Genomic DNA, 21,510 nt, shown 5'->3' on the forward strand with positions numbered 1-21,510 from the left:
CCAAACCAGGAAGTAACAGGATCTGTTTGCTTGAAAGCCAAGGGGGTGTAGCCATTATAATGTTTTAAAGTGCCTTTCCATCAGCCAGCTGATATCTCCAGCGTGCCCACAAATATTAAGATGGCTGTTGAGCCCTTGTGGGTCTCCCACACATACAGGCAAAGTAAGCATCTTCTTTTAGTGCTATTGATGTCATATGCAACAAATTGTGGGCCAAATTAAGTCAACGAACTGGAAATGAGACACCACCCCGGCATGGTGCAGGGCCAATGGATACCCTCCAGGTTGAATGCTATGGGCATTGGTTGAGCTTTGGGTTTGAGAAAAGATGTGAAGCTACTTCCAACACTCATGGAAACCAAAGCTGGCCTGAATTGATCCAGAGACAGGATGCTCCCTTATATCCTAATCAAGGAGTTGGTTAAATACCAGCTTGCATCTTACATACCTTGGGAGTTTGCTATTTGCTATGAAGGACTAGGAATTATATGGGAATTATAATCTATGGTTGTCTAAATAGTCCTTTATTGTGCCTGTTATGTTTTTCTATTATTCCGTTTTCATTTTAAATGTGCAGCCTGTATCATGCTTGCTTTCCAGCTAATCCAGTGGTCCTATACTAGTCTGTTTCATTTCTTATCCTTTGGGCTGTTTATGACCTTAAAACCTCTCACGTTGCATATATATTTCTACTTCTATACATTGTCTGCATTGTTATGCGCAAATGCGTTCTTTAACTTTGACTTATGCATTGTAATGTGAGAATAGTAAAAAAAAAAAAATGATAATTCTAGTACTGAAAAATGTAGGCAAAGAATCACCACTGTTATTTTATTCTCTGACAGATGATATTTTTTTTTCAAGACAAAACTTTTGCTCTATCATTACCTTTAGTTCTTTCAAGTACACTATTCCACTTCACAAGAAAAAAGTTCACTCTGTATCAAAAAATGTTACCTTTCATAATATAATCTTTAAATCTTAGAAAGGCATGATTGCTGCACAAGTGATCATTATTTGATGATGATGCCACCTTATGTCTCGAACAAAAAAAATCACAAATGTGAAAGAAGTGAAGCACATACACTCATGGATAAGAGCTTTTTTTAATTCCATCTTAACCGAAGTCAAAGGACAAAGAGTTTAATTCTAACATACGCTTCAGTAAATGGAAGTGACATCTCTAGCTGCATTATCTGTTTTATACTAGCTTTGCAGCAAAACTGCCATCCATCCATCCGATACAATATATTTATCATCATATGAAAGAAGTAGAATAATATACTGTTACTTTTGCTTTTGTTTCTTTAGAGATTATTTATGAAGAATGCTTGGTAAATATAATTATTATCTCTTTTAGAATTTTTTTTTAAATGTACTTATCTTTTAGTCTTTACCAACTAAACTTTCTGTTACAAAACTGTTACAAACACGGATTATGTTGGCTCTTTTGTGATACTATGGCTTCGGTACTTGAATTCTGCACCCTCTCCCGAATTGATTATATATACACCGTGTGTGCTGCCACTTAACCCCGGTCACCTCTCAAACTACCGAATGGTCGACCACCCGGCTGGGAGAGTGTGCCATTAATTGATCACCCAGGGAGTTGCGGTTTGCGGTTAACCGCAGGCTAATTGACGGCCCCAGGATATATCCGTACGTGCCTTATGTCCCGATGGTTAAACTACCGAAAAGGGTCACGAACGGGGACCACCTTCAACCTGGCGTGTGGCCTCAATTAGAATGTGGAATGTTGCGGTTAACCGCAGGTTAAGTGCCCCCTTCACGGCGGGCTAAATTCGTATCCCGAACAGCAACGACATCCAGGCAGAGAGCGGGGATTCGTGCACAACTCTGGCCGTTATTAGTTCCATGAGTTGACGCCGAGGTCTCGCTGCCTATTGTTGCTCCCAAAAACATGGCCGCCATCTCAAGCCTGCGACCAAATATACGAACAGACTTTACCATGACGAAATCCAGCATATGGTTCGTGAGTTTGGGGCGCTATTCGGTGAACTAGTACACCCGGACCAGAGCTACAAAATGAATGGTGAAAGTACCGAAGTATATATTAAAATGTTAGAGTTATGTATTTTTACTCTCTTTTCTATGTGTAAAATAAACGTGGGTTTTGAGAGCTTGGAGATAATTGTATTACTCTAACCGTTGGATTTATTATCTCCAAGCTGGGCGGTAGCAAATTCAAATGATACACTGTATTCTCATTGGTTGATCCCTTGTGTTATCCATGTATCCCATCAGGTCCAGAGGGGGCTGTCCCTGGACCTGAGATTTTGCATAAATATCGATCCCTGTGTGCCCTTAAAGCCAGTTCTTGTTTGACCTTCAAATGGCAGCCTCGACTCGTTTTGTGGGGGAAAGAGTACCCTAGCTGTAAAATAGCTAGTGGGATTGTTCTACACTTACAGGATCCTTCTGGATATGGAGCTCTCTCTCCAAGCTGGGATCCAGACTATCCAAGCGGTCCAGCTTCCAGCTAGCCTGGGATTAACCGTAACACTTTCATTTAATCTTATTTAAAAATATGGTCCATCACTCACCTGTCAATCAATCCTTGGCATTGAACCTTATGTGGGCAGCACTGAGGGTATATACAGTTCACTGATTGTTAGAAAATCCTCTTGCTCCCTGTCACTGTGCTACTCCCCCTGGCAATGTTTCTCATATGCAAACAGGGGTAGGGGGTATATATGACATTCTGGCAGTTAAGCCAACACAAGTTGGCATTATTAGGGAGGATTGCCCTGCTTGTCTCCCCAAGTATGGGCAAACACTGCAGAGAAAGGGCAGCAGCAACAAGGACCGAAGGGTAATTGTTACAATACTGTAACACCCATGGATCCTATGAAAATGGTAGCACTGGAGAAAGGTTGCAGCAGGTCTCAAAGCATAGAAATATATAATGTATTACTATATATATATCTATATATATAGTATATATATATATATATATATATATATATTTATTCAGCGCACTCACTCATTCACTAAACAGCAATTTTAAGGCTCACAATTTTATTTAAAAACACCTAATCTAGGCAAAAATAATGAGGGTTTAGTTACAGTATATGATCATATATTGCATAAGCCTGTCACAACATCAATGTACCCCATTCTTGGCAGGTCCTACTCTAGCATCCTAATGCCTGCTTTTATGAAATTAATCCACTTACTTGGTAAATGCTTCCTTTTGGGACTCTCTGCAGTAGAAGGTTAAACAGGGCACATGAATAAGGCACCTGTGGCAGGGAGTTGGCCTGCACTTTTGTGATGGCATTACAATATAACAATGAATGCTCTTCAACATAGTATGAAACGACAGAAGTTTCAAGCTAACAGGGTCACAGTTGTGTGATAAGAGGTATGGAAAAGAAAAAAAGAACAAAAAAAAAGTTTAAACAGAACTGTAAACATTTAACTGCACAGTGATTAGTAATCGTCAGTTAGGCGAAGGAGCATGGCGTCTTGTAACAAAGGGCTCCACATTGGTCAGATCCCAGACATGGGGTGAGGTTTGGTGGCTCCCTTCGGAGGTTTCCTCAGAGAGGCCTATTGTCGCCAGGAATGCGGCCTTCACTGCTGAGCCAATTCTGTGTGTACTGTCCTGGTGGGTTACCAGCAAGGGTCTGAGAGCACCCCATCTATAGCTGATGTCTTCCTCTGTGGCCTACACTCTGTCTGTTACTTGCTGGACTTCCGTTCTTATCACTTCCAGATCAGTTGCCCACAGCTTCTGTATATCACGCAGGAGGGTCTGAATGCCCTGTTTTGTGGCAAAATTGCCTGTCAGGGCTTCTAGCTGGGTAGTTACCTTAAGGCTGTCATTGGGGGTGAGCGTCATCCGCCATCCCGCGGTTCTGGGGGTGCTGGTGTGCTCACGTTCTGCTCGGCCGACATCTTGGGTGCGGACTGGCTCTGTAGCAGGGTGCCTATATCTCTGGAGTCCCACACTGCTCCAGGTGCAGGCTTCTGTGTCTTCTGCCCCATGGTTTGTGTAGGAGCTGTGGTTGGTTGCAGCACTCGGTTGCAGATTCTCATAATGGGACACATGGGGGCTGGGGAGGGGAATATATATTGGGACACATGGGGGCTGGGGCTATAGGGACACATGGGGGCTATAGGGACACATAGGGGATTATAGGGACACATGGGGGCTATAGGGATACATGGGAGCTGGGGAGAGGGCTGTAGGGACACATGAGGGCTGGGGGTCTATAACGACACATGGAGAGCTAGAGGGTGGTAAAGGAACCCAAGAAGTGCTGGGAGGGGAGTGTATGGACACATGAAGGGCTGGGAGGGGAGTATAGGGACACATGAAGAACTGTGAGGGTGGGCTAGAGGGACACATGGAGGGCTAGGAGAGAGGGCCAATAGGGACACAGTGGAGGGCTGGGGAGGGGACACATGGCTGGGAAGGTGGTTATATAGACACATGAAGAGCTGGGAGGGGGTCTAGTGGGACACATGGATAGCTAGGAGAGAGAGTAATAGGGACACAGTTTAGGGCTAGGGAGGGGGACACATGGAGGGCTGGGTGCTAATGGGACACATGGGGGGCTCATGGGGCACATGTGGAGATGCTGCTGAGTCACATGGGAGGGCTAATAAGACATAGAGGGCTGGGAGGGGGCTAATGGGATGCATGGAGGGCTAGGAGGGGGTGTAGGGACACATGGAGGGCTGGAAGGGGGGGCTCTATGAGGAAATGCTGATTGGTGCGGTGAAGCACAGCATTTTGCCACACATGGGCAATAGCCTCCCAATGCTGTCCTATGGGAATTAAATTGGCATTGACTTAGATCATCCAGTTGTCAGTCAAGTGAAGAGCACACTCTTGTTACTTCAAAATGAGCAAAATAACGTAATTTTTTACTGCTGTGCAATAGCATACATTCACAATTTCAGTCCAATTACGAAACTTTCCTTAATATGTCAAAGTAGTTGGACTGAAACATTGATTATATGCAAATGCACGTCTGCTTAAAACAAATACACTCTTTTGTTTATTTTGAAGCCCTGTGAGTGTTTTCTTTCATGTTTGAGTGATAGTTTTCAGTTTTAACTTTTTTTCCCCGCTTTCATATCTGCACACTATGCTGGCGCGATGCATTATGGGGCTGGTATAGAATTTTTTTCCAGGGCTGCTTTACATTCCCAGTCTGGCTCTGATTTTTAGTAGATTAGCCCACAGAGTCGGCGGGAGCTGAGGGAAATGGCATCCGCTCGGCCTTGCTGGCAAGCTCCGCCCCCTGAAATGTGTTTTGATATAGTTAATATATATATATTTACTGACTTTACTGAGTTATCACTTAATGGGAACCTGTCATACCAGGTTCACTTTAAATATAGATAGATTGAGGATGATCGTCAGAATGATCAGAGCTATTTTTGATACAAATATTGTTTAAAAATTAAACAAAAATCTGTGTGTTACTGCTTCTTATGAATGCCTTAGCTGGCATAACATAAAATATTAAAACTGGTAATCTGTTCCTTAGAAGCTCAATATTGCCACAAACCAGCATATTCTGAATATAGTTATTACTCCGGAAGTTACAAATGTAGGAAGGCAGAATGCTGATGATTCCAAGAGGAGGAGGATTTACAAGGAAGAGGTAACACTAAGTGCAGGGAAGCAGAACACAGCCACATTTGAGAGAGTCAGTTGCCTGTTACCTGGATATGTACATTGTAGCTTCAGTGAGTGTGGCCCAGTGTAACATTCATGTGGGTCCATTGTGAAAAACTGGCAAAGGAATAAAAAATAGGCCTGAGAATCATAGATGGAAAAAATGATCAGTAGGTAAATTTAAGCTAATCATGCTACATGATGGTAGTGTTATGAATATGACAGTTAGTAAATGCTGCTGTCTATGCCAAATGACCCACATTAAATGTGACAGTTAATAAGTGATGATGCTACATGATAGGTTAGTGACCTGGCACTGTCAGTATGGCAGTTAGTTAATGCCAAATGTCTATGCTTCTCCTATTTTGCGTGATTGTTAAAAACATGGCACCTCCGAAGGTATATGAAAACATTATACAAATATATTCTGGGCCAATACAAACCATTGTCGGGAAATCATTCATAAATAGGGCTATACATAGGACACGACATCACTCATTTAGACTGGAAGAAAGGAGATTTAGTCTAAGGAAAGGTTTTTTTTTACTGTAAGAACAATAAGGATGTGGAATTCTCTGCCTGAAGAAGTGGTTTATCAGACTCTGTACAGATGTTAAACAGCAATTGGATAAATTCTTGCAACAAAATAATAGTTAGGGATATAATTTTTAATTAGTGGGGTAAGAGCTTCTTGATCCAAGGAGATATCTGACTGCAATTCTGGGGTCAATAAATAATTTTTTCCTAGTTTCAAAGTTGTATGTACTTCAGACTGGGTTTTTTTGCCTACTTTTGGGTCAACAGCAAAAACAGATGTGAGAAATGGTGAACTTGATGGACAGATGTCTCTTTTTTAGGTTTGTAACTATGAGAGTATGAGACTTACCACTGAGAATGTAACAGTTCACAAGATGGCACATTACCTGATGCTCTAAATAAAAATCAATTTTGACTATCTATCTATCTATCTATCTATCTATCTATCATCTCATAAAGATGGCAAGTTGTGTGTTTTTTTTTCATTTTCAGTGCCTAGTTAAAGATTTACCTTTTAAAGGAAGTCTTTCTTTTTAACAGATTACTTTTACATATTGAGTATCCTCTGTATTGTACCAGTTTGATTGTAAACTCTTAAATTTTTAAAGGGACACTAGACTGGCAAATAAAAAAATACAAATAGTTTTTTTTAATCACTATTTAGCAGATGTACCCCTAATTAAAACATGTATTCCTTAATTGGGGTGTCTTTAAAAACAGCGTGCCAAAGCTGCAGTTTTTGTCTGAAACCTTTGCAAGTTTTCCCCTTCACACTCAGCCCAGACTTTCTGTGGCTGTCCAATCACAGACTTCCCAATTCATTTCAATGAGAAGTCTTTGGAAGGCAGGTGCTCTTTGTACATATAACGCACTTAAGCAAGCAAAAAAAGAAATAAACGTAGGGTTAATGCTACCTTGGCCAGCTGCCGCTAAGGCTTAAATTGACTGACTGATAATGCGCTTGTAATCTCGCTGTTGGAAAAGTAGCAACGGCAGTGTGTCAGGATCCATTTGATGATCATAGTACTGATCTAACGTATTTAATTTCATCATTACTTTGAAGGCTTTAAGCCTGGACATTTATTACTCTGGTGTTGTACTTGTATATTACTTTTCGATACTGGGAGTCAGAGTATCTCCCAGATCTTTTATAAGAAATACAAGACAAAAAGTTTTCTTGCTTGTGTGCATCAATGAATAGAGCTGTGTTATTCTGTCTGTCTATCTGTAAATCTATCTATCCATCTATATAGACACACTTGAATCATGTAAAACTTGGCACTTGAATAGCTTAGAATGCACCAGTAAGAGCGGACATGAATTCTATTATGGATCTGAAAAGATATGGAAAGTTGCTGCCAATTTAGTGAAATGTTGCAGAATACTATGTGTTAAGGTGGTAGAGACTTACAGCTGTAATTTCTGCTAAATAAGCTTCTACAAGATATGGAAGCATCCATTGGGTCTTAATACCTTTTGCAAAAGACCTATTTGATAGTATTCTAAAGTTACAAGGTTCTTAGATTATTTTTTGTAAGTGTTTTTTTTTTTGGGAGGAGGGGGGGGAGGTTAAAATATATAGAAAATGATCCTTGTTAAATTGTCTCAAGACTTTCTATCCCAGTCACTCTGTATTAGTTGATTATATGAAGGACTTTTTTAAGTGAATAGTCAATCTAAAATCAATAGCCATTTGTTTTCAAGGTTGTATTTTATGATGTAATATATTTGTTGCCAAAAATAATGTCAGCAAAATCAAAGATTTATTGCAAATCTAAATAAAACCTTAAATCAAACTCATTATTTTTTTATTTAGACAATAAAAGTCTGTATCAATTTTTTAAGTAACTAAAAAAAAAATCTAAAATTTAAATTTTTCCAAGTCTACTTAGCATCTTTTGTAAGACTCCCACGCATGTTCAAAAATGCATGGAAGGTTTTGCTTATAACAAGCTTTAAAACACTGCTTAGGATACAGCAAGGCCATCCGTAATGACTTTTCCAGAATAACATTAATCAAATATTGATGTTTATTAAACACCATACATTTATGCCTCTCTGCTTGTAACAAATATTGAGATTTTTTTTTTTATCAGACAATATTTTATTAAAACTATTTACATTCTAATCTGTGCTTGATGGAATGTTTTGGATGATATATATTTGCAATAATTAAGTTTTTGTATACATTTTTGTCCTGTTCATTAAACTGATTTTTGAATGTAATTATTCTTCTAATATATGTTGATATATTTCGTGGAAGAACCACAAGGCATTGCCAGAAATATTTACGAAAACTAAAGGTATATATGATCTCTGAAAATGACTGCAAAATTCTTTATTTGTATCATGTACTTGAACATATTATGATTTTGGACTATCTGCATAATGCCTACAGTGTAGCTATTATAAATAAACTAGTTAGAAATTCAGCAGAGAAAAAGTTTACAACCAAAGTATTTGCTGAAGGAAAAATAAATACTGGAATTTAGAAGATTAAGATGTATAAGTTCCAAAAATTATATATACATACACATACACATACACACACACACACATTTTTAAATAGACAGGTATTATCCTATTCACAACTGAGCTTTTTAAAACACAAACAGAAGACAATTTATTTAAACCACAAAAACATAAATTGAGGACAAAACAACAATTCAATTAATGATTAAATGAATGACTGAACAAATAAACTTCAGTACAAACACAGGAGAAAAAATGGCTAGTTTGTTTAAATGTTGTTAGGGGTATATACATTTTATTGTAGTAATGGTAATATCATTTCTATTATATTTATAATTTTTTAGCGTTGACATATTCCACAGCACTTTACAATTTTATAAAAGGAATATAAAAGAACAGGAAACTAACAAACAATACAAAGTATGTTCCAAAGGAGAGGAACCAAAGTAGTTTGATGACCCTTTAAAAATAGAGCATATAGGGGGGCGGGCCTGTCTGGGATGGCGGCTGGATGCATTTTCAGAGTGCTCCGGGCAACTCGATGAAACTAAGCAACTTACTCGCACTACCAGAGCTCTCTCTGCGTCCGACAGCGAAGTATTGACCGCCAGGTGACAAGCGACTGACTTTGTATGGTCGACAGCAGCCGTCCAGACTAAGCACTTGGCGGGACGCAGTGTGGCCTAGCAAGCAGCGCGGAGGGGAGAGGAGGCCTCTCAGCCAAGCTCGGGCGGACCCCTGACCAACTCTCTATGGCACCCTGCAACCCCCCCCCTTTGGACCGATGGGGGAGATCCCGGTCCCCACCTTGGAGGCTCACCCCCTCCACCAGGACGAAGCGACCCTGCAGCAAACAGCACTGACACCCCACATGGCATACCAAACATGGAGGACAATGCGGACCCCACGCCTGCCTATGGCAAAGTGATGCCTAGAACGCTGGCATTCCTGGACAGACTCCTTACTGACTTTTGGGGGACGCTGTCCCTCCGACACCCGGAACCTGCTCCACAAACCCCACAAGAGCACCCACCTAAACCCGCTCCCCGGCAGCCTTGAAAGACGCGCAGCACACAAAAAGCATGAAAATGGCGGCAAAGCCTGGGTCGGCGGAGCACAGAGGGCGGGAAGCGCAGACCTGCAACAGAGAGAGGTGCCTATGGAACCTGCGACCAGCAGGACAAGCAGAAGGAAGCAGGGAGAGGAGAGCAGGGTATACAGAAGAAGACATTAAACATCATGGTCACTGCACCGACCTTGTCTGGGTCACTATGCCTCATAACTCATACCCTGCCCAGGATGGGCATAGGCTGAAAGCATAGAGGGATGTCGGATCCACAATCACACCACACTCAGCCAGGAGAACCCATCCTTCTTTACCTAAGACTGTACCACATGACCCAGACATCCCCACAGCACCTTCCACCACAGTCATTCAGGGTGGCAGAGTGAGCTGTAGAATGAAATAGGGGTATTGTAAGCAGGACAGTAGTATTAGTATAGGAAAGTAGGTCTTATTCAGATCATGCATTCAGCAAGCATCAAACAATATACTATATCGACACCCAAGATTCACTAGTTTCACAGATGAACTCGGGGTTCTGAAAATCCTTATTGATAGTTAGCTATAAAATAAGCTATATATCTATCCTGCATAGAATCTTGCTAATGAGCAAAACTTTCTAAAATCTTAATATCCAGAGGAACCCTAGCTGGCTAGTATAGTCTGTCGAGGGAAAATACACTGCTAGATAACTGACAGCCACTCCAAACTAACCGCTACCTGAACCTTAACATGATGCAATATAATAAAAGTAACCTAAGTGCTCCATAGAAATGAACCCCAAATTAGAACACCAAACAACTAAGTGAGATAAAGCGTAAAAATGTCCGACGTGCGTTTCGGCGCCACTATATTGCGGCTTCGTCTGGGGCTAGTGTTACATCGAAACGCGCATCAGGCGTTTTTACGCTTTATCTCACTTAGTTGTTTGATGTTCTAATTTGGGCTTAATTTCTATGGAGCACTTAGGTTACTTTTATTATATCGCATCACGTTAAGGTTCAGGTAGCGGTTAGTTTCCAGTGGCTGTCAGTTATCTAGCAGTGTATTTTCCGTCGACACAGTACATGGTCATAGACAGCATGGATCTCTGAGTTGGCTACGCAATCGAACCCCGCTAAAACTTGTACCCCTGCCCATTTCGACTTCATGACCGGCTAGGAGAATGGCATTCGGGAGTCGAACCTCGTTCGGGAGTCGAACCGCATTCGGGAGTCGACATTGCCCTGCATTCAATGTACAAAATTCTATCAAAACTAGCACTGACCCATGGATAAGTTGGACTTGAATGTGCATTTCTGTGCAATTCCATTGGAAGGTTCTGGCATCTTCTGAGTTGCACCATATTAAGATCTAATTTTCACAAAATATATGCAAAACAAGCCAAAACCTGAGGAAAAATCCCTTTCAGCAGAGCTGAATGTTATTTTTCTTTAAATTCTGCAAATTTTCTGAATTTATTTTTAACTCATCATATTTTTTTCCAATTACATTTATATTGAGACAAAAACATGCAATCAACTTTAAAAAATCAACTCATCATTTTTTCCGGTAAAAAGATCCTCAAAATAAAACTCTATACTATAGGGTTAACTAGAAACCTCTGAAGTATTTTCCTATTCCTGCAAATTTTTTTTCTCCTTCACTCTGTTGAAATGTGCAAATTTTGTATGAGTAACATGTGTTGTTCTAATCACGATTCATTATTAATAATAGAACAAGTTAAAGTCAAAAAGACATAATATGTAGTGCCATAAATCACACAACATGAAATCAATTAATATACACAAAATATTCAACAGTACTAATAACATAGTATGTGTTACTTCAAAGTGTATAACGTGGGACAACACAAAATATTTTGTTACATTATTAATAAGAATATATTGCTTGACACTTCACCTGAATACTATTTATATGTTTATACTGTTTCCATATTTTTATTTTTTAGACATGAATTCCTTTAGCTCTGAACACTTTGCAATAATAAAAAAAACCCACAAAAAACAATATAAGATGACAAAAGAAAAAGTATTTTTGACATTGAGCATCATTTACAGGAGTTACAGGATTGAAACCAATTTTCAAGAGTTCATATTTATCATAACTAAATTGATTTTATGTTTAAGGATAGCAAAGCATCACGCAATGTCATTGTAGCTGAAAAAGCTAGGAATCAATTTTTGACCACCTTAGTCATATACAAAAAAAAAGTTACTCCTGATTAGTAACAGTCAGTAAACACATTTTTTTAATATGCATTAAGAAAACAATGTAACACAGCAGTTTATTTCATTCCAGTAAACTTGTCACCACATTCCAACATAATGTTTACAGCAGACTGTTATTTCCCTCTTCTGAACAGTGAAAGTTGTTTTTGACCTAATGTTTCATCGCCAGACCTGCTCTTCACAATTGATTGAGGATCAGTGGGCAATTATATGATGTTAGAACAGATAGCACTAAAACCATTTATAGGGGGCGAACAATTCACATCAATCCCATAGCCAGTGAAATGACCAAAAAATATATTATTCTGTATAATCAGCCCTCCACAAAGAAATGTGTTTACCGCTTGGCATATTGGGTCATGCCATCATTTTGCTATTATTTTAGAATGTATTAGGCCTGCGAATGCAGTATATTTCAGCTAGGATTATACACAGCCAACTTGGTATACTTCAAACATTAGAAATGAGTCAACATTTTTAATTTGTCTTCTATTTTTCTTGGGTGAAACAAATGTTTGCATAATGTAAAAACAAATAAACACCCTGCAACACATCGACGTATAAAATGATTTTGGTGTGAGATAAAAAAGTATGCTAAAAATATGTCAACATGCTTATATGTTTCACAAGAGAATATAAAAGTAGTCGAGCACGCCATGTATACCTTTTAGAAAATCCCTTTTAGTGAAACCTAATACCAGAAATATTTTGGCTGTCTTTTCCGTGCCAACAGACTCAACCAACCAAAACATTAGTGTTGTGAGGTTTTGGTAACAGGGATTTTAAAAAAAGATTGCTAGACTACTATTGTGTATACTCTTGGTTTGCTTGCCGGCCCCTGCCCCCTTGAATGGCTATACGCTGTAAATCAGTGGACACTCACTATACTTTAACTGTTTTATATGTCTTATACTGCACATTAGTAAATATGCATTTTTATTATGTACATATCTATACACAATACATAAAAAATAAGCAAAAATATACATTTTGCAAATAGTTCTTACAAAGACAAACTGATAACTTTTTTCCAAGGAAAACCTTTTCAGCTATTTCTAACAATGTTTGCATCATACAGTGAGGGTAAAAAGTATTTGATCTCCTGCTGATTTTGAACTTTTGCCCACTGACAAATAAATGATCAGTCTATAATGTTATTGGTAGGTGTATTTTAACAGTGAGAGACAGAATAAAACAAATAAATAAAAAAAAATGAAAAACGCATGTTAAAAAAAGTTATAAATTGATTTGCATGTCAATGAGAGAAATAAGTATTTGACCCCTTCGACTTGGTGGCAAAACCCTTGTTGGCAATCAGAAAGGTCAGATGTTTCTTGTAGTTGGCCACCAGGTTTGCACACATCTCAGAAGAGATTTTGTCCCACTCGTCTTTGCAGATATTCTCCAAGTCATTAAGGTTTTGAGGATGATGTTTGGCAACTCAAACCTTCAGCTCCCTCCACAGATTTTTTATGGGATTAAGGTCTGGAGACTGGCTAGGCCACTCCAGGACCTTAATGTGCTTCTTCTTGAGCCACTCCTTTGTTGCCTTGGCTGTGTGTTTTGGGTAATTTTCATGCTGGAATACCCCCCTCCCACCCCCCCCCTACAACCCATTTTCAATGCCCTGGCTGAGGGAAGAAGGTTCTCACCCAAGATTTGCTGGTACATGGCCCGATCAATTGTCCATTTGATACAGTGCAGTTGTCCTGTCCGCTTAGCAGAAAAACACCCCCAAAGCATAATGTTTCCACCTCCATGTTTGATGGTGGAGATGGTGTTCTTAGGGTCATAGGCAGCATTCCTCTTCCTCCAAACACTGCAGGTTGAGTTGATGCCAATGAGCTTGATTTTGGTCTCATCTAACCACAACACTTTCACCCAGATTTCCTATGAATCATTTGGATGTTCATTGGTAAACTTCAGATGGGCCTGTACATGTGCTTTCTTGAGCAGGGGGACCTTGCGTGCGCTGCAGGACTTCAGTAGTTTGTTACCAATTGTTTTCTTGGTGACTATGGTCCCAGCTGCCTTGAAATCATTAGCAAGATCCTCCCATGTAGATATGGGCTGATTCCTCACTGTTCCCATGATCATTGAAACTCCATGAGGTGAGATCTTGCATGGAGCACCAGACCAAGGGAGACTGACAGTTATTTTGTGTTTCTTCCATTTGCGAATAATCGCACCAACTGTTGTTACCTTCTCACCAAGCTGCTTGGCAATGGTCCTGTAGCCCATTTCAGCCTTGTGTAGGTCTACAATCGTGTCCCTGACATCCCTGGACAGCTCTATGGTCTTGGCAATGGTGGAGAGTGGAATCTGATTTATTGATTGATTGCTTCTGTGGACAGGTGTCTTTTGTACAGTTAAAGGGAGTGCTCCTAATCTCAGCTTGTTAACTGTATAAAAGACACCTGTGAGCCAGGAATCTTGCTGATTGATAGGGGATCAAATATGTATTTCACTCACTGACATGCAAATCAATGTATACATTTTTTGACATGCGTTTTTCTGGATATATTAATTATGTTATTCTGTCTTTCACTGTTAAAATACACTTACCATTAAAATTATAGACTGATAATGTATTTGTCAGTGGACAAACATTCAAAATCAGCAGGGGATCAAATACTTTTCCCCCTCACTGTATGACTTCTGTAAAAGTTAATTAGTCATACATTTTTTTTCTTTAGCACAGTTCATTCAATTTACAATAGTGTTGCATATAAGAAGAAAATGAGTAAAATGTGGTCTTGTTATGAAAAATGCTGTCTTGTCTGTCCTGATTTGCTTTAAATGCTGATTATATAGAATGTGTCTGTGGATCTAGTTGTTTACCTGTTTTTCCGGTGCTGTACTTCCAGTGGAACACAAATGACAAAGATACAGACTTGATCGGCATGTTCAGCTCTTGGACAGACACAGATGCACAAATCTTAATGCAGCTTATCAAGGGAAAAAGCAGATGCACAAAATATAGTCTTCCAGTTACAAGTTGTAAAGAACATTACCATTTTCATGAATATCACAGGTCTCTCACACGACGTGGAGAGAGCTCGCTTATAGTTAAACTATCATATCATAAGTACAAAAGGTCTCTCTCTGATTGATGGAGTCATTTTTAACCGTGGCAGATACCATGCTCTGGTGCCCTCTCTTTGAGTGATTAAAGACTGATGATCTTATATCCACCTGGGGAGGTTATCCGCTTAACAAAAAGCGTACTAAGGCAGCAATGGACAAAAAAAAAGATTAAAAACAAACTTACGTCTTTAATGTTCAAAGTTGATAGTCAATTCACTAGGATGCAAACATTAGTGAATAAACCCTTAATAGTAAAATACAGAGGTTTTCTGTATCACCTGACACTCTCAGCCAATCAGCAGCACCTCTACCTGAGCACTCTCTTAATGTGAGCAGCGGAAAGACTGTAGGCAAAGCGAATGAGTCCTGGATGGTAGACTTTCCGGTTAATCCACTGTAAGGCCCCCCTTGGCACCTTGGAATGGTGGTCAGAGTGTTTCTTTATAGAGCAATATGATTGCCAGTAACTAAACTGTTGCAAACAAATTATTTAAAAATCTCTTTACCATTTAAAAAAAAAAAGATGGAGTACAATGTTATGAGGGCATTTAGTATCCCTGTAGCCCTTTAAATGCAATACATGTCATTCAATGTTTTAATTATTTGTTGTGGCTTAAAATGTTCACTCCAATCCTTTTGAATTATTATGTTATATTTTCCAATGCTCTGATGGACAATATTTATATGCCACACCCACTCTTATTTCAAAGTGGGATGAACAAGAGGGTTGGACAGAAGGAAATAACAAAAATAAAAGTATAGTATAGTATGCAGGTAGGTGGTGGTAGGTGGATATGGAGCTCACCAAGGGAGGGAGGTAAAATCTAGGATTACCGTCATGTCTGTTGCCATAGATTTGGTCCAGGCTGTTGAAGTCACGTGTGCCAGGTATGTAACTAGACCCCAGCACAAAAACTGCAATTTGATCGGTATGTGCAGCATTTCAATTTGGAACGATGCAATACAAATTCTTACCACTATGATCGCTTCTAAAAAAAAGTGGTCATGGTGGCTGGAGTAACAATTTAACTTTCTTAACCCCTTAACGTGCTTCGCTTCGGGAGGACTGCCTCACAGCCCAGGCAGCCCTCCCATGGCAAATCAGGCCCCCGGGGGCCATGTGATCACTCTCGAAGAGTGATCACATGGCCCCCTATAGCTGGCTGTGGATCTGCTGGTGGATAATGTAAAAAAAAATAAAGAAACATGTTATAAAATAAAATAAATATATTTATATATATATAATATAAGTATATATATATATTATATATATAATATATATATATATACATATTATATATATGTAACGTCATACAAAGTGCATTTTAGTAATAATATAAGTACATATATCAGTATTAAAATACACTTAGAATGAAGTTACATATATATAATATATATATTATATATATAATAGATATATACACATATATTATATATATAAATATGTATAATTACAATAATAAATAAATAAAATAATAAAATTAATAAATAAAATATTGAAACAAAATTTTATATAAATTATATATTCATATGTAATTTCATTTTAACTGTATTTTGTTATTAACACTGGCCAAATATTAGTTTTTTTGCTTTTTTCACACAAAAACAAATATGAACGTTAACTTCGGCCAGTGTTTGTGACTAAGTGGCTACTAAAAAAGACTAAACATACCACACTTTCAATACTATTGGTTTTCTACTTTTTCAAATGGTATGCCATTATGGGGGTAATTCTCATTCCTGGGCTACCACACCGTCTCAAAGGTAACATTACTAATCTGGCAAATTTCAATTTGAAAATGGAAAGTTCTATATTTGACCCTGTAACTTTCCAAAACACCATAAAACCTGTTAATGGGGGGTACTGTTGTACTTGTGAGACATCGCTGATTAAAAATATGTGCATTTTTTGCAGTAAAACAGTATTATGACATTAAAAGCTAAAATGTGAGGCGGAACTACAATTTTTTTTTAAAAAAATACATTTCTCACAGTTTTTTTATTTTATTGATAATAAATTATGTTTCATATATAAATATTTGATATGAAATGAAAGCCCTGTTTCTCCTGAACAAAATGATATATAATACGTGTGGGTGCATTTAATATGAAAGAGGTGAATTACGGTTGAACAGACATATAGCGCAAATTCCAGTTTTTGTTTACGTTTTGTTTTGATCAGAACGTGTACTATTGACTCCGTCCTGAAGGGGTTAAACAAAGAATGAGACCAATCTTAACTTAAAAAAATCTTAACTATTGCTTAATTCCTATACTATAAATATTCCAACAGCTAAACCACTTTCGTCACACTTTCAATTCCAAACAACTTTCAAGACAAATTATTTGTTTAACTTGTATTTTCTTCATCAAATTATACATTATACATTAAAAAGGCCTAGTGTAGCTGTTCAATATCTTTAGAAAAAAAAGTCAAAAGGCGACATGAAATATTCATTTTGTTGTAATTAAACTGATTTTATTCAGATTGGAAACGTCGATGGCATCTTCCTCTCTCTTTTAGAATTAATGTTACCTATACTGTGTTTTTCAGTTCTATTTAAAAGCATCAAAGGAAAAACAGGACCAGTAGACAAAATAATTTAATCAACTTTAATTTAATGTTCTTTATTTGTAGAATCCGGGTTACATCGACAGCAAATCTTTTTGCAGAGACCTGCAAATGTTGCAGTTATTGAAAGACAAGATGCAGTTCTTGAATGTGCAGTCTCTGGATATCCAACACCGACAGTCTACTGGATGCAAGGAGATGAATTTATTCAAACCAGGTACGTGACTTCCATCCATAATATTATAGCATAAGTCAGCAGATATTAAAAAACAAATCAAGTTCGGTAATACACATTATTGAAATGGCAAAAAAAAAAATCTTCAAATATATTAAAGGATTAAATTTAAATTTAATGGGGGACTATTTTAATAAAAAGTAAAGAGATGGAACAACAAGAAATTTTGTTCAACTTACAAAAGGAAAAATAAGAAAGGCCATGCAAAAATATTACTTTGCAGTAATGCTAGCAGATAGATCAAACGACATTCCAGTGGATGTTGCAAAACTTAACACAGGGAATGTATTCAGGAATTTAAGAATTCTTCAAGTGTGCTCACAGCTATTCTTAAGATTAAATAAATGAATTCAGACTGAAATTCTGCTATGACAAGTCTAGATGGTCCAATCATAACTTTTTGCCGTTATCATCCACGTTTTGTTAACATTTTTTTATCAGATTCTTTCCTCACAGTATTTATCAAGTCAAACGGTGTATTTCTGAGGCATATGGATACGTTTAAATGACATATAATGACCAAGTTAAAGTTTTATGAAAGTATTCCAAAAAGAGTTATTTGCAACAGTATTGCTCTAATTTTTCCTTAATTAAATACGGCCCTAATTACAAAAGTTCATAAGAATAATTCAGATGATTGATGTGATTGACTTAATGAATTTTAATACAATCTTGAAGAAATACATACAAATTTCAATAAAAACGTACTTGAGCACAAGTGGCAAATCCTAATTAAATTCCATTCTGAAAGGGAGTTTTCATAGCGACTGATTTAGTTTTAGTACAATTCCCAAAATCCAAAAGTAAATATGCATGGGCAGCTAACTAAACTGTATGTTAGCACTATTTGGCCAAATATGGCTTCTAAACTTGTCTTTCGGGCATCATTACCTGGGATGGATTTTGCTGAAAATTTCATTGAATGTTGAAATTCCTGAATTTGTTGGAAATTAAGTTTCTGAGCTGCTCATTGAATAGCCATGTTGGAGAATGCACTGGTCATAAATCGGATAGTTTTTAAGTTGTGTCGAAAAAGCACAAAATAAGTTGGAGTCAAATGGATGTGTAGAATGTATGTATAGATAGAGAAAAAAAAAGATGTAGACCTGTGACAGTTAACCTTAACACCCTAGAGCAGGGGTAGGCAACCTTCGGCTCTACAGATGTTTTGGACTACATCTCCCATAATGCTTTTACAGCCATATTGCTGGCAAAGCATCAAGGGAGATGTAGTCCACAACATCTGTAGAGCCGAAGGTTGCCTACCCCTGCCCTAGAGGTTCAGAGACAACAATTCTCATGATGATATATCATCCTGGAAGGTACCTGGAAATCTAGTTTATTTTGAGTGCCGAGGTTGACTTTCACAACTATAGATAATGCTTCTGACTGGGTACAGAATTATAGTTCTAAAAACATAAAATGGAATAGAAAGCCAGAAGAAGAATAAACAAATGCAAACTCTGTAACTCCTCCTGAAAGCACATTTTTTCTCTGGATGTTCAATACTACACTTAGTAGTAGTCAAAGCTGGAAAAACAGATTTTGCGGTTTTATTGTTATAAGGAAAAGGCTCAAAATATTTCTGAAGAATTAAACAATATGTTACAACAATGTATGAGAAAGAATGATGGCTTCACATTATTCTATTTTCCTTTATTGAACAATAACATTTTATTAGTAGGAGTAAGTACAAAAAATGAAAAGAGGTTTAGCTACACAGTATTTAATTTTTTTTTTATTTCAAACTATGCCTACAAAGACAGCTTTTATTTGTCTGTTTTATATACTTTTTTATTTCGTTATTTTAAAAAGTACAGTGATCCATTTATTATAATGGAAAAAAAAACAACAAAGGTCTATCTTGTTGGGTGTCTCATCGCAATTGTCCAAATGTCACCTTCTATGTGCTGAATTCTCTTATATTAGATAAACATAGCTCTAGTATCTAAATAGCAGTACCCCACTGACATCTATGAAAATGTGCTCTTCTATAGATAGTCTTATATTTGATAATATACACAGTCTCCCTGGACACGTTATATATATATATATATAACTACCAGGGAGCACTACCAGGGCTCCAAAATAGATAGCAGAAAGTAGATGGCTGCACTCACGGTCTTCCAAATAAAAATTCACTTTTATTATAACATTTTAAAATCAGGATCAACGTTTCAGTCCTCTTCAAGTACTTTCATCAGGATCATAAAAGTTTTATGATCCTGATGAAAGTCCTGATGAAGACCTTGAGTGCAGCCATCTACTTTCTGCTATCTATTTTGGAGCCCTGGTAGTGCACCCGGCTAAGAATATATTTTTTGCAGCTTGAGTGCAAGGTATTGTAGCCTTTTATATATATATATAAGGCTACAATATATATATACACACATGCACACACGTTATATATATATATATATATATATATTCCTATAATTGGTTAAAATCAAGATGAAACCAATGATTATGTTTTCTTTAAGTAATCCTGAAGCCAGATTCTAGTATAAGAGATAAGCATATATCATATTAATTTATCTTAATTTGCCTATAGATGTTAATGGAAGAACTGCTATCCAGTTACTGAGCTTGGTTTATCTCCTTTAATGGAAGCTAGTTCTCATGATTTAAAGCAAATTTAATTAACCCTGAAACAAGAAACAATTTGCTAGTCACTAAATACACTGAATAATTTTAAAAATTGTCATTCAGTCAATTGTATTTCGATTGATTTTCTTTATTTGAAGGGGTGTGACTCCATATATCTGGACACATTGTATACCTGCTCCAAATCAGTTAGTCACCCTAAAACTAGAGGGTTGTATGTACTAAGATCTCTTCTTTTATTTTTACATTTAAGGACAAAGAAATATTCATTGCTGGGAGACAGTAATTTGCTAATTTCGAATGTAACAGAGGGAGATGCGGGGACATACACTTGTGTGGTTACCTACAAAAATGAGAACAGCAGTGCATCTGCCGAGCTTACGGTATTGGGTAAGTACTCTTGATTGACAGGGATCATTTATTGTGAAATGTAATCATTGATGTCTATTTAGTAGTAATGTTTGTATTCTTCTGGCTACAGCATCGGTATGTAGTGCTATGTTTACCTCTAGAGAGAAATAGTATATATTAAAAATCTGTTTGTAATAATCTTTATTTAAAAAAGAGCAAAAAAATCTAATATTTTATATATGGTACTATCAATAAAAAAAAATCAAAAGAAAACAAAAAAGTTGCATATATACACTGTATGCTTGTTCTAGTGAACGGGTTAAAGCAGTGTCCCTTTTGCATTTTTTTCTATAAATATAGATTATTTATGAGAGGCCCATATAAATTGCATTTTTAATTTCCAATGCAAATAAAAAAAGCAAAGATCGAACAAGTGTTACTTTAACCACTAACAATGAACAGTTTCGAGACTTCTCCGGAAATGATCTGTTCAACGTTCACTCTCCACTTATTATACCATATTGTCCACTGTCTGCCAAGCCAAGACTTTCCAAGGATTATGGGAGTTGTGTTATAACAGTAGTTGGAACATCAAGGGTGGAAACTCTCCCAAGCTACAAGAATATACTATAAGGATAATGTTTGCAAAATGTTTTGATTTTGTTTTATGTAACAAGCTGGTTACAAAATAAATGTCTAGAC

The 21,510-nt window shown here is 37.4% G+C and overlaps 1 protein-coding gene across 1 annotated transcript in view; it reads left to right on the forward strand.

Moving 5' to 3' along the window:
• Nucleotides 1–21,510, forward strand: part of DCC (DCC netrin 1 receptor) — a 635,057-nt gene that overhangs the window by 314,021 nt on the left and 299,526 nt on the right. Inside the window, exons 4-5 of the mRNA XM_063453897.1 lie at nt 17,685–17,835; nt 20,711–20,847. Of these exons, the coding sequence (XP_063309967.1) occupies nt 17,685–17,835; nt 20,711–20,847 (288 nt within the window). The remainder of the gene's footprint in view (nt 1–17,684; nt 17,836–20,710; nt 20,848–21,510) is intronic.

Source organism: Pelobates fuscus, chromosome 5 (assembly GCF_036172605.1).
Source record: "Pelobates fuscus isolate aPelFus1 chromosome 5, aPelFus1.pri, whole genome shotgun sequence".
In the NCBI taxonomy this organism is placed as follows: Eukaryota; Metazoa; Chordata; class Amphibia; order Anura; family Pelobatidae; genus Pelobates; species Pelobates fuscus.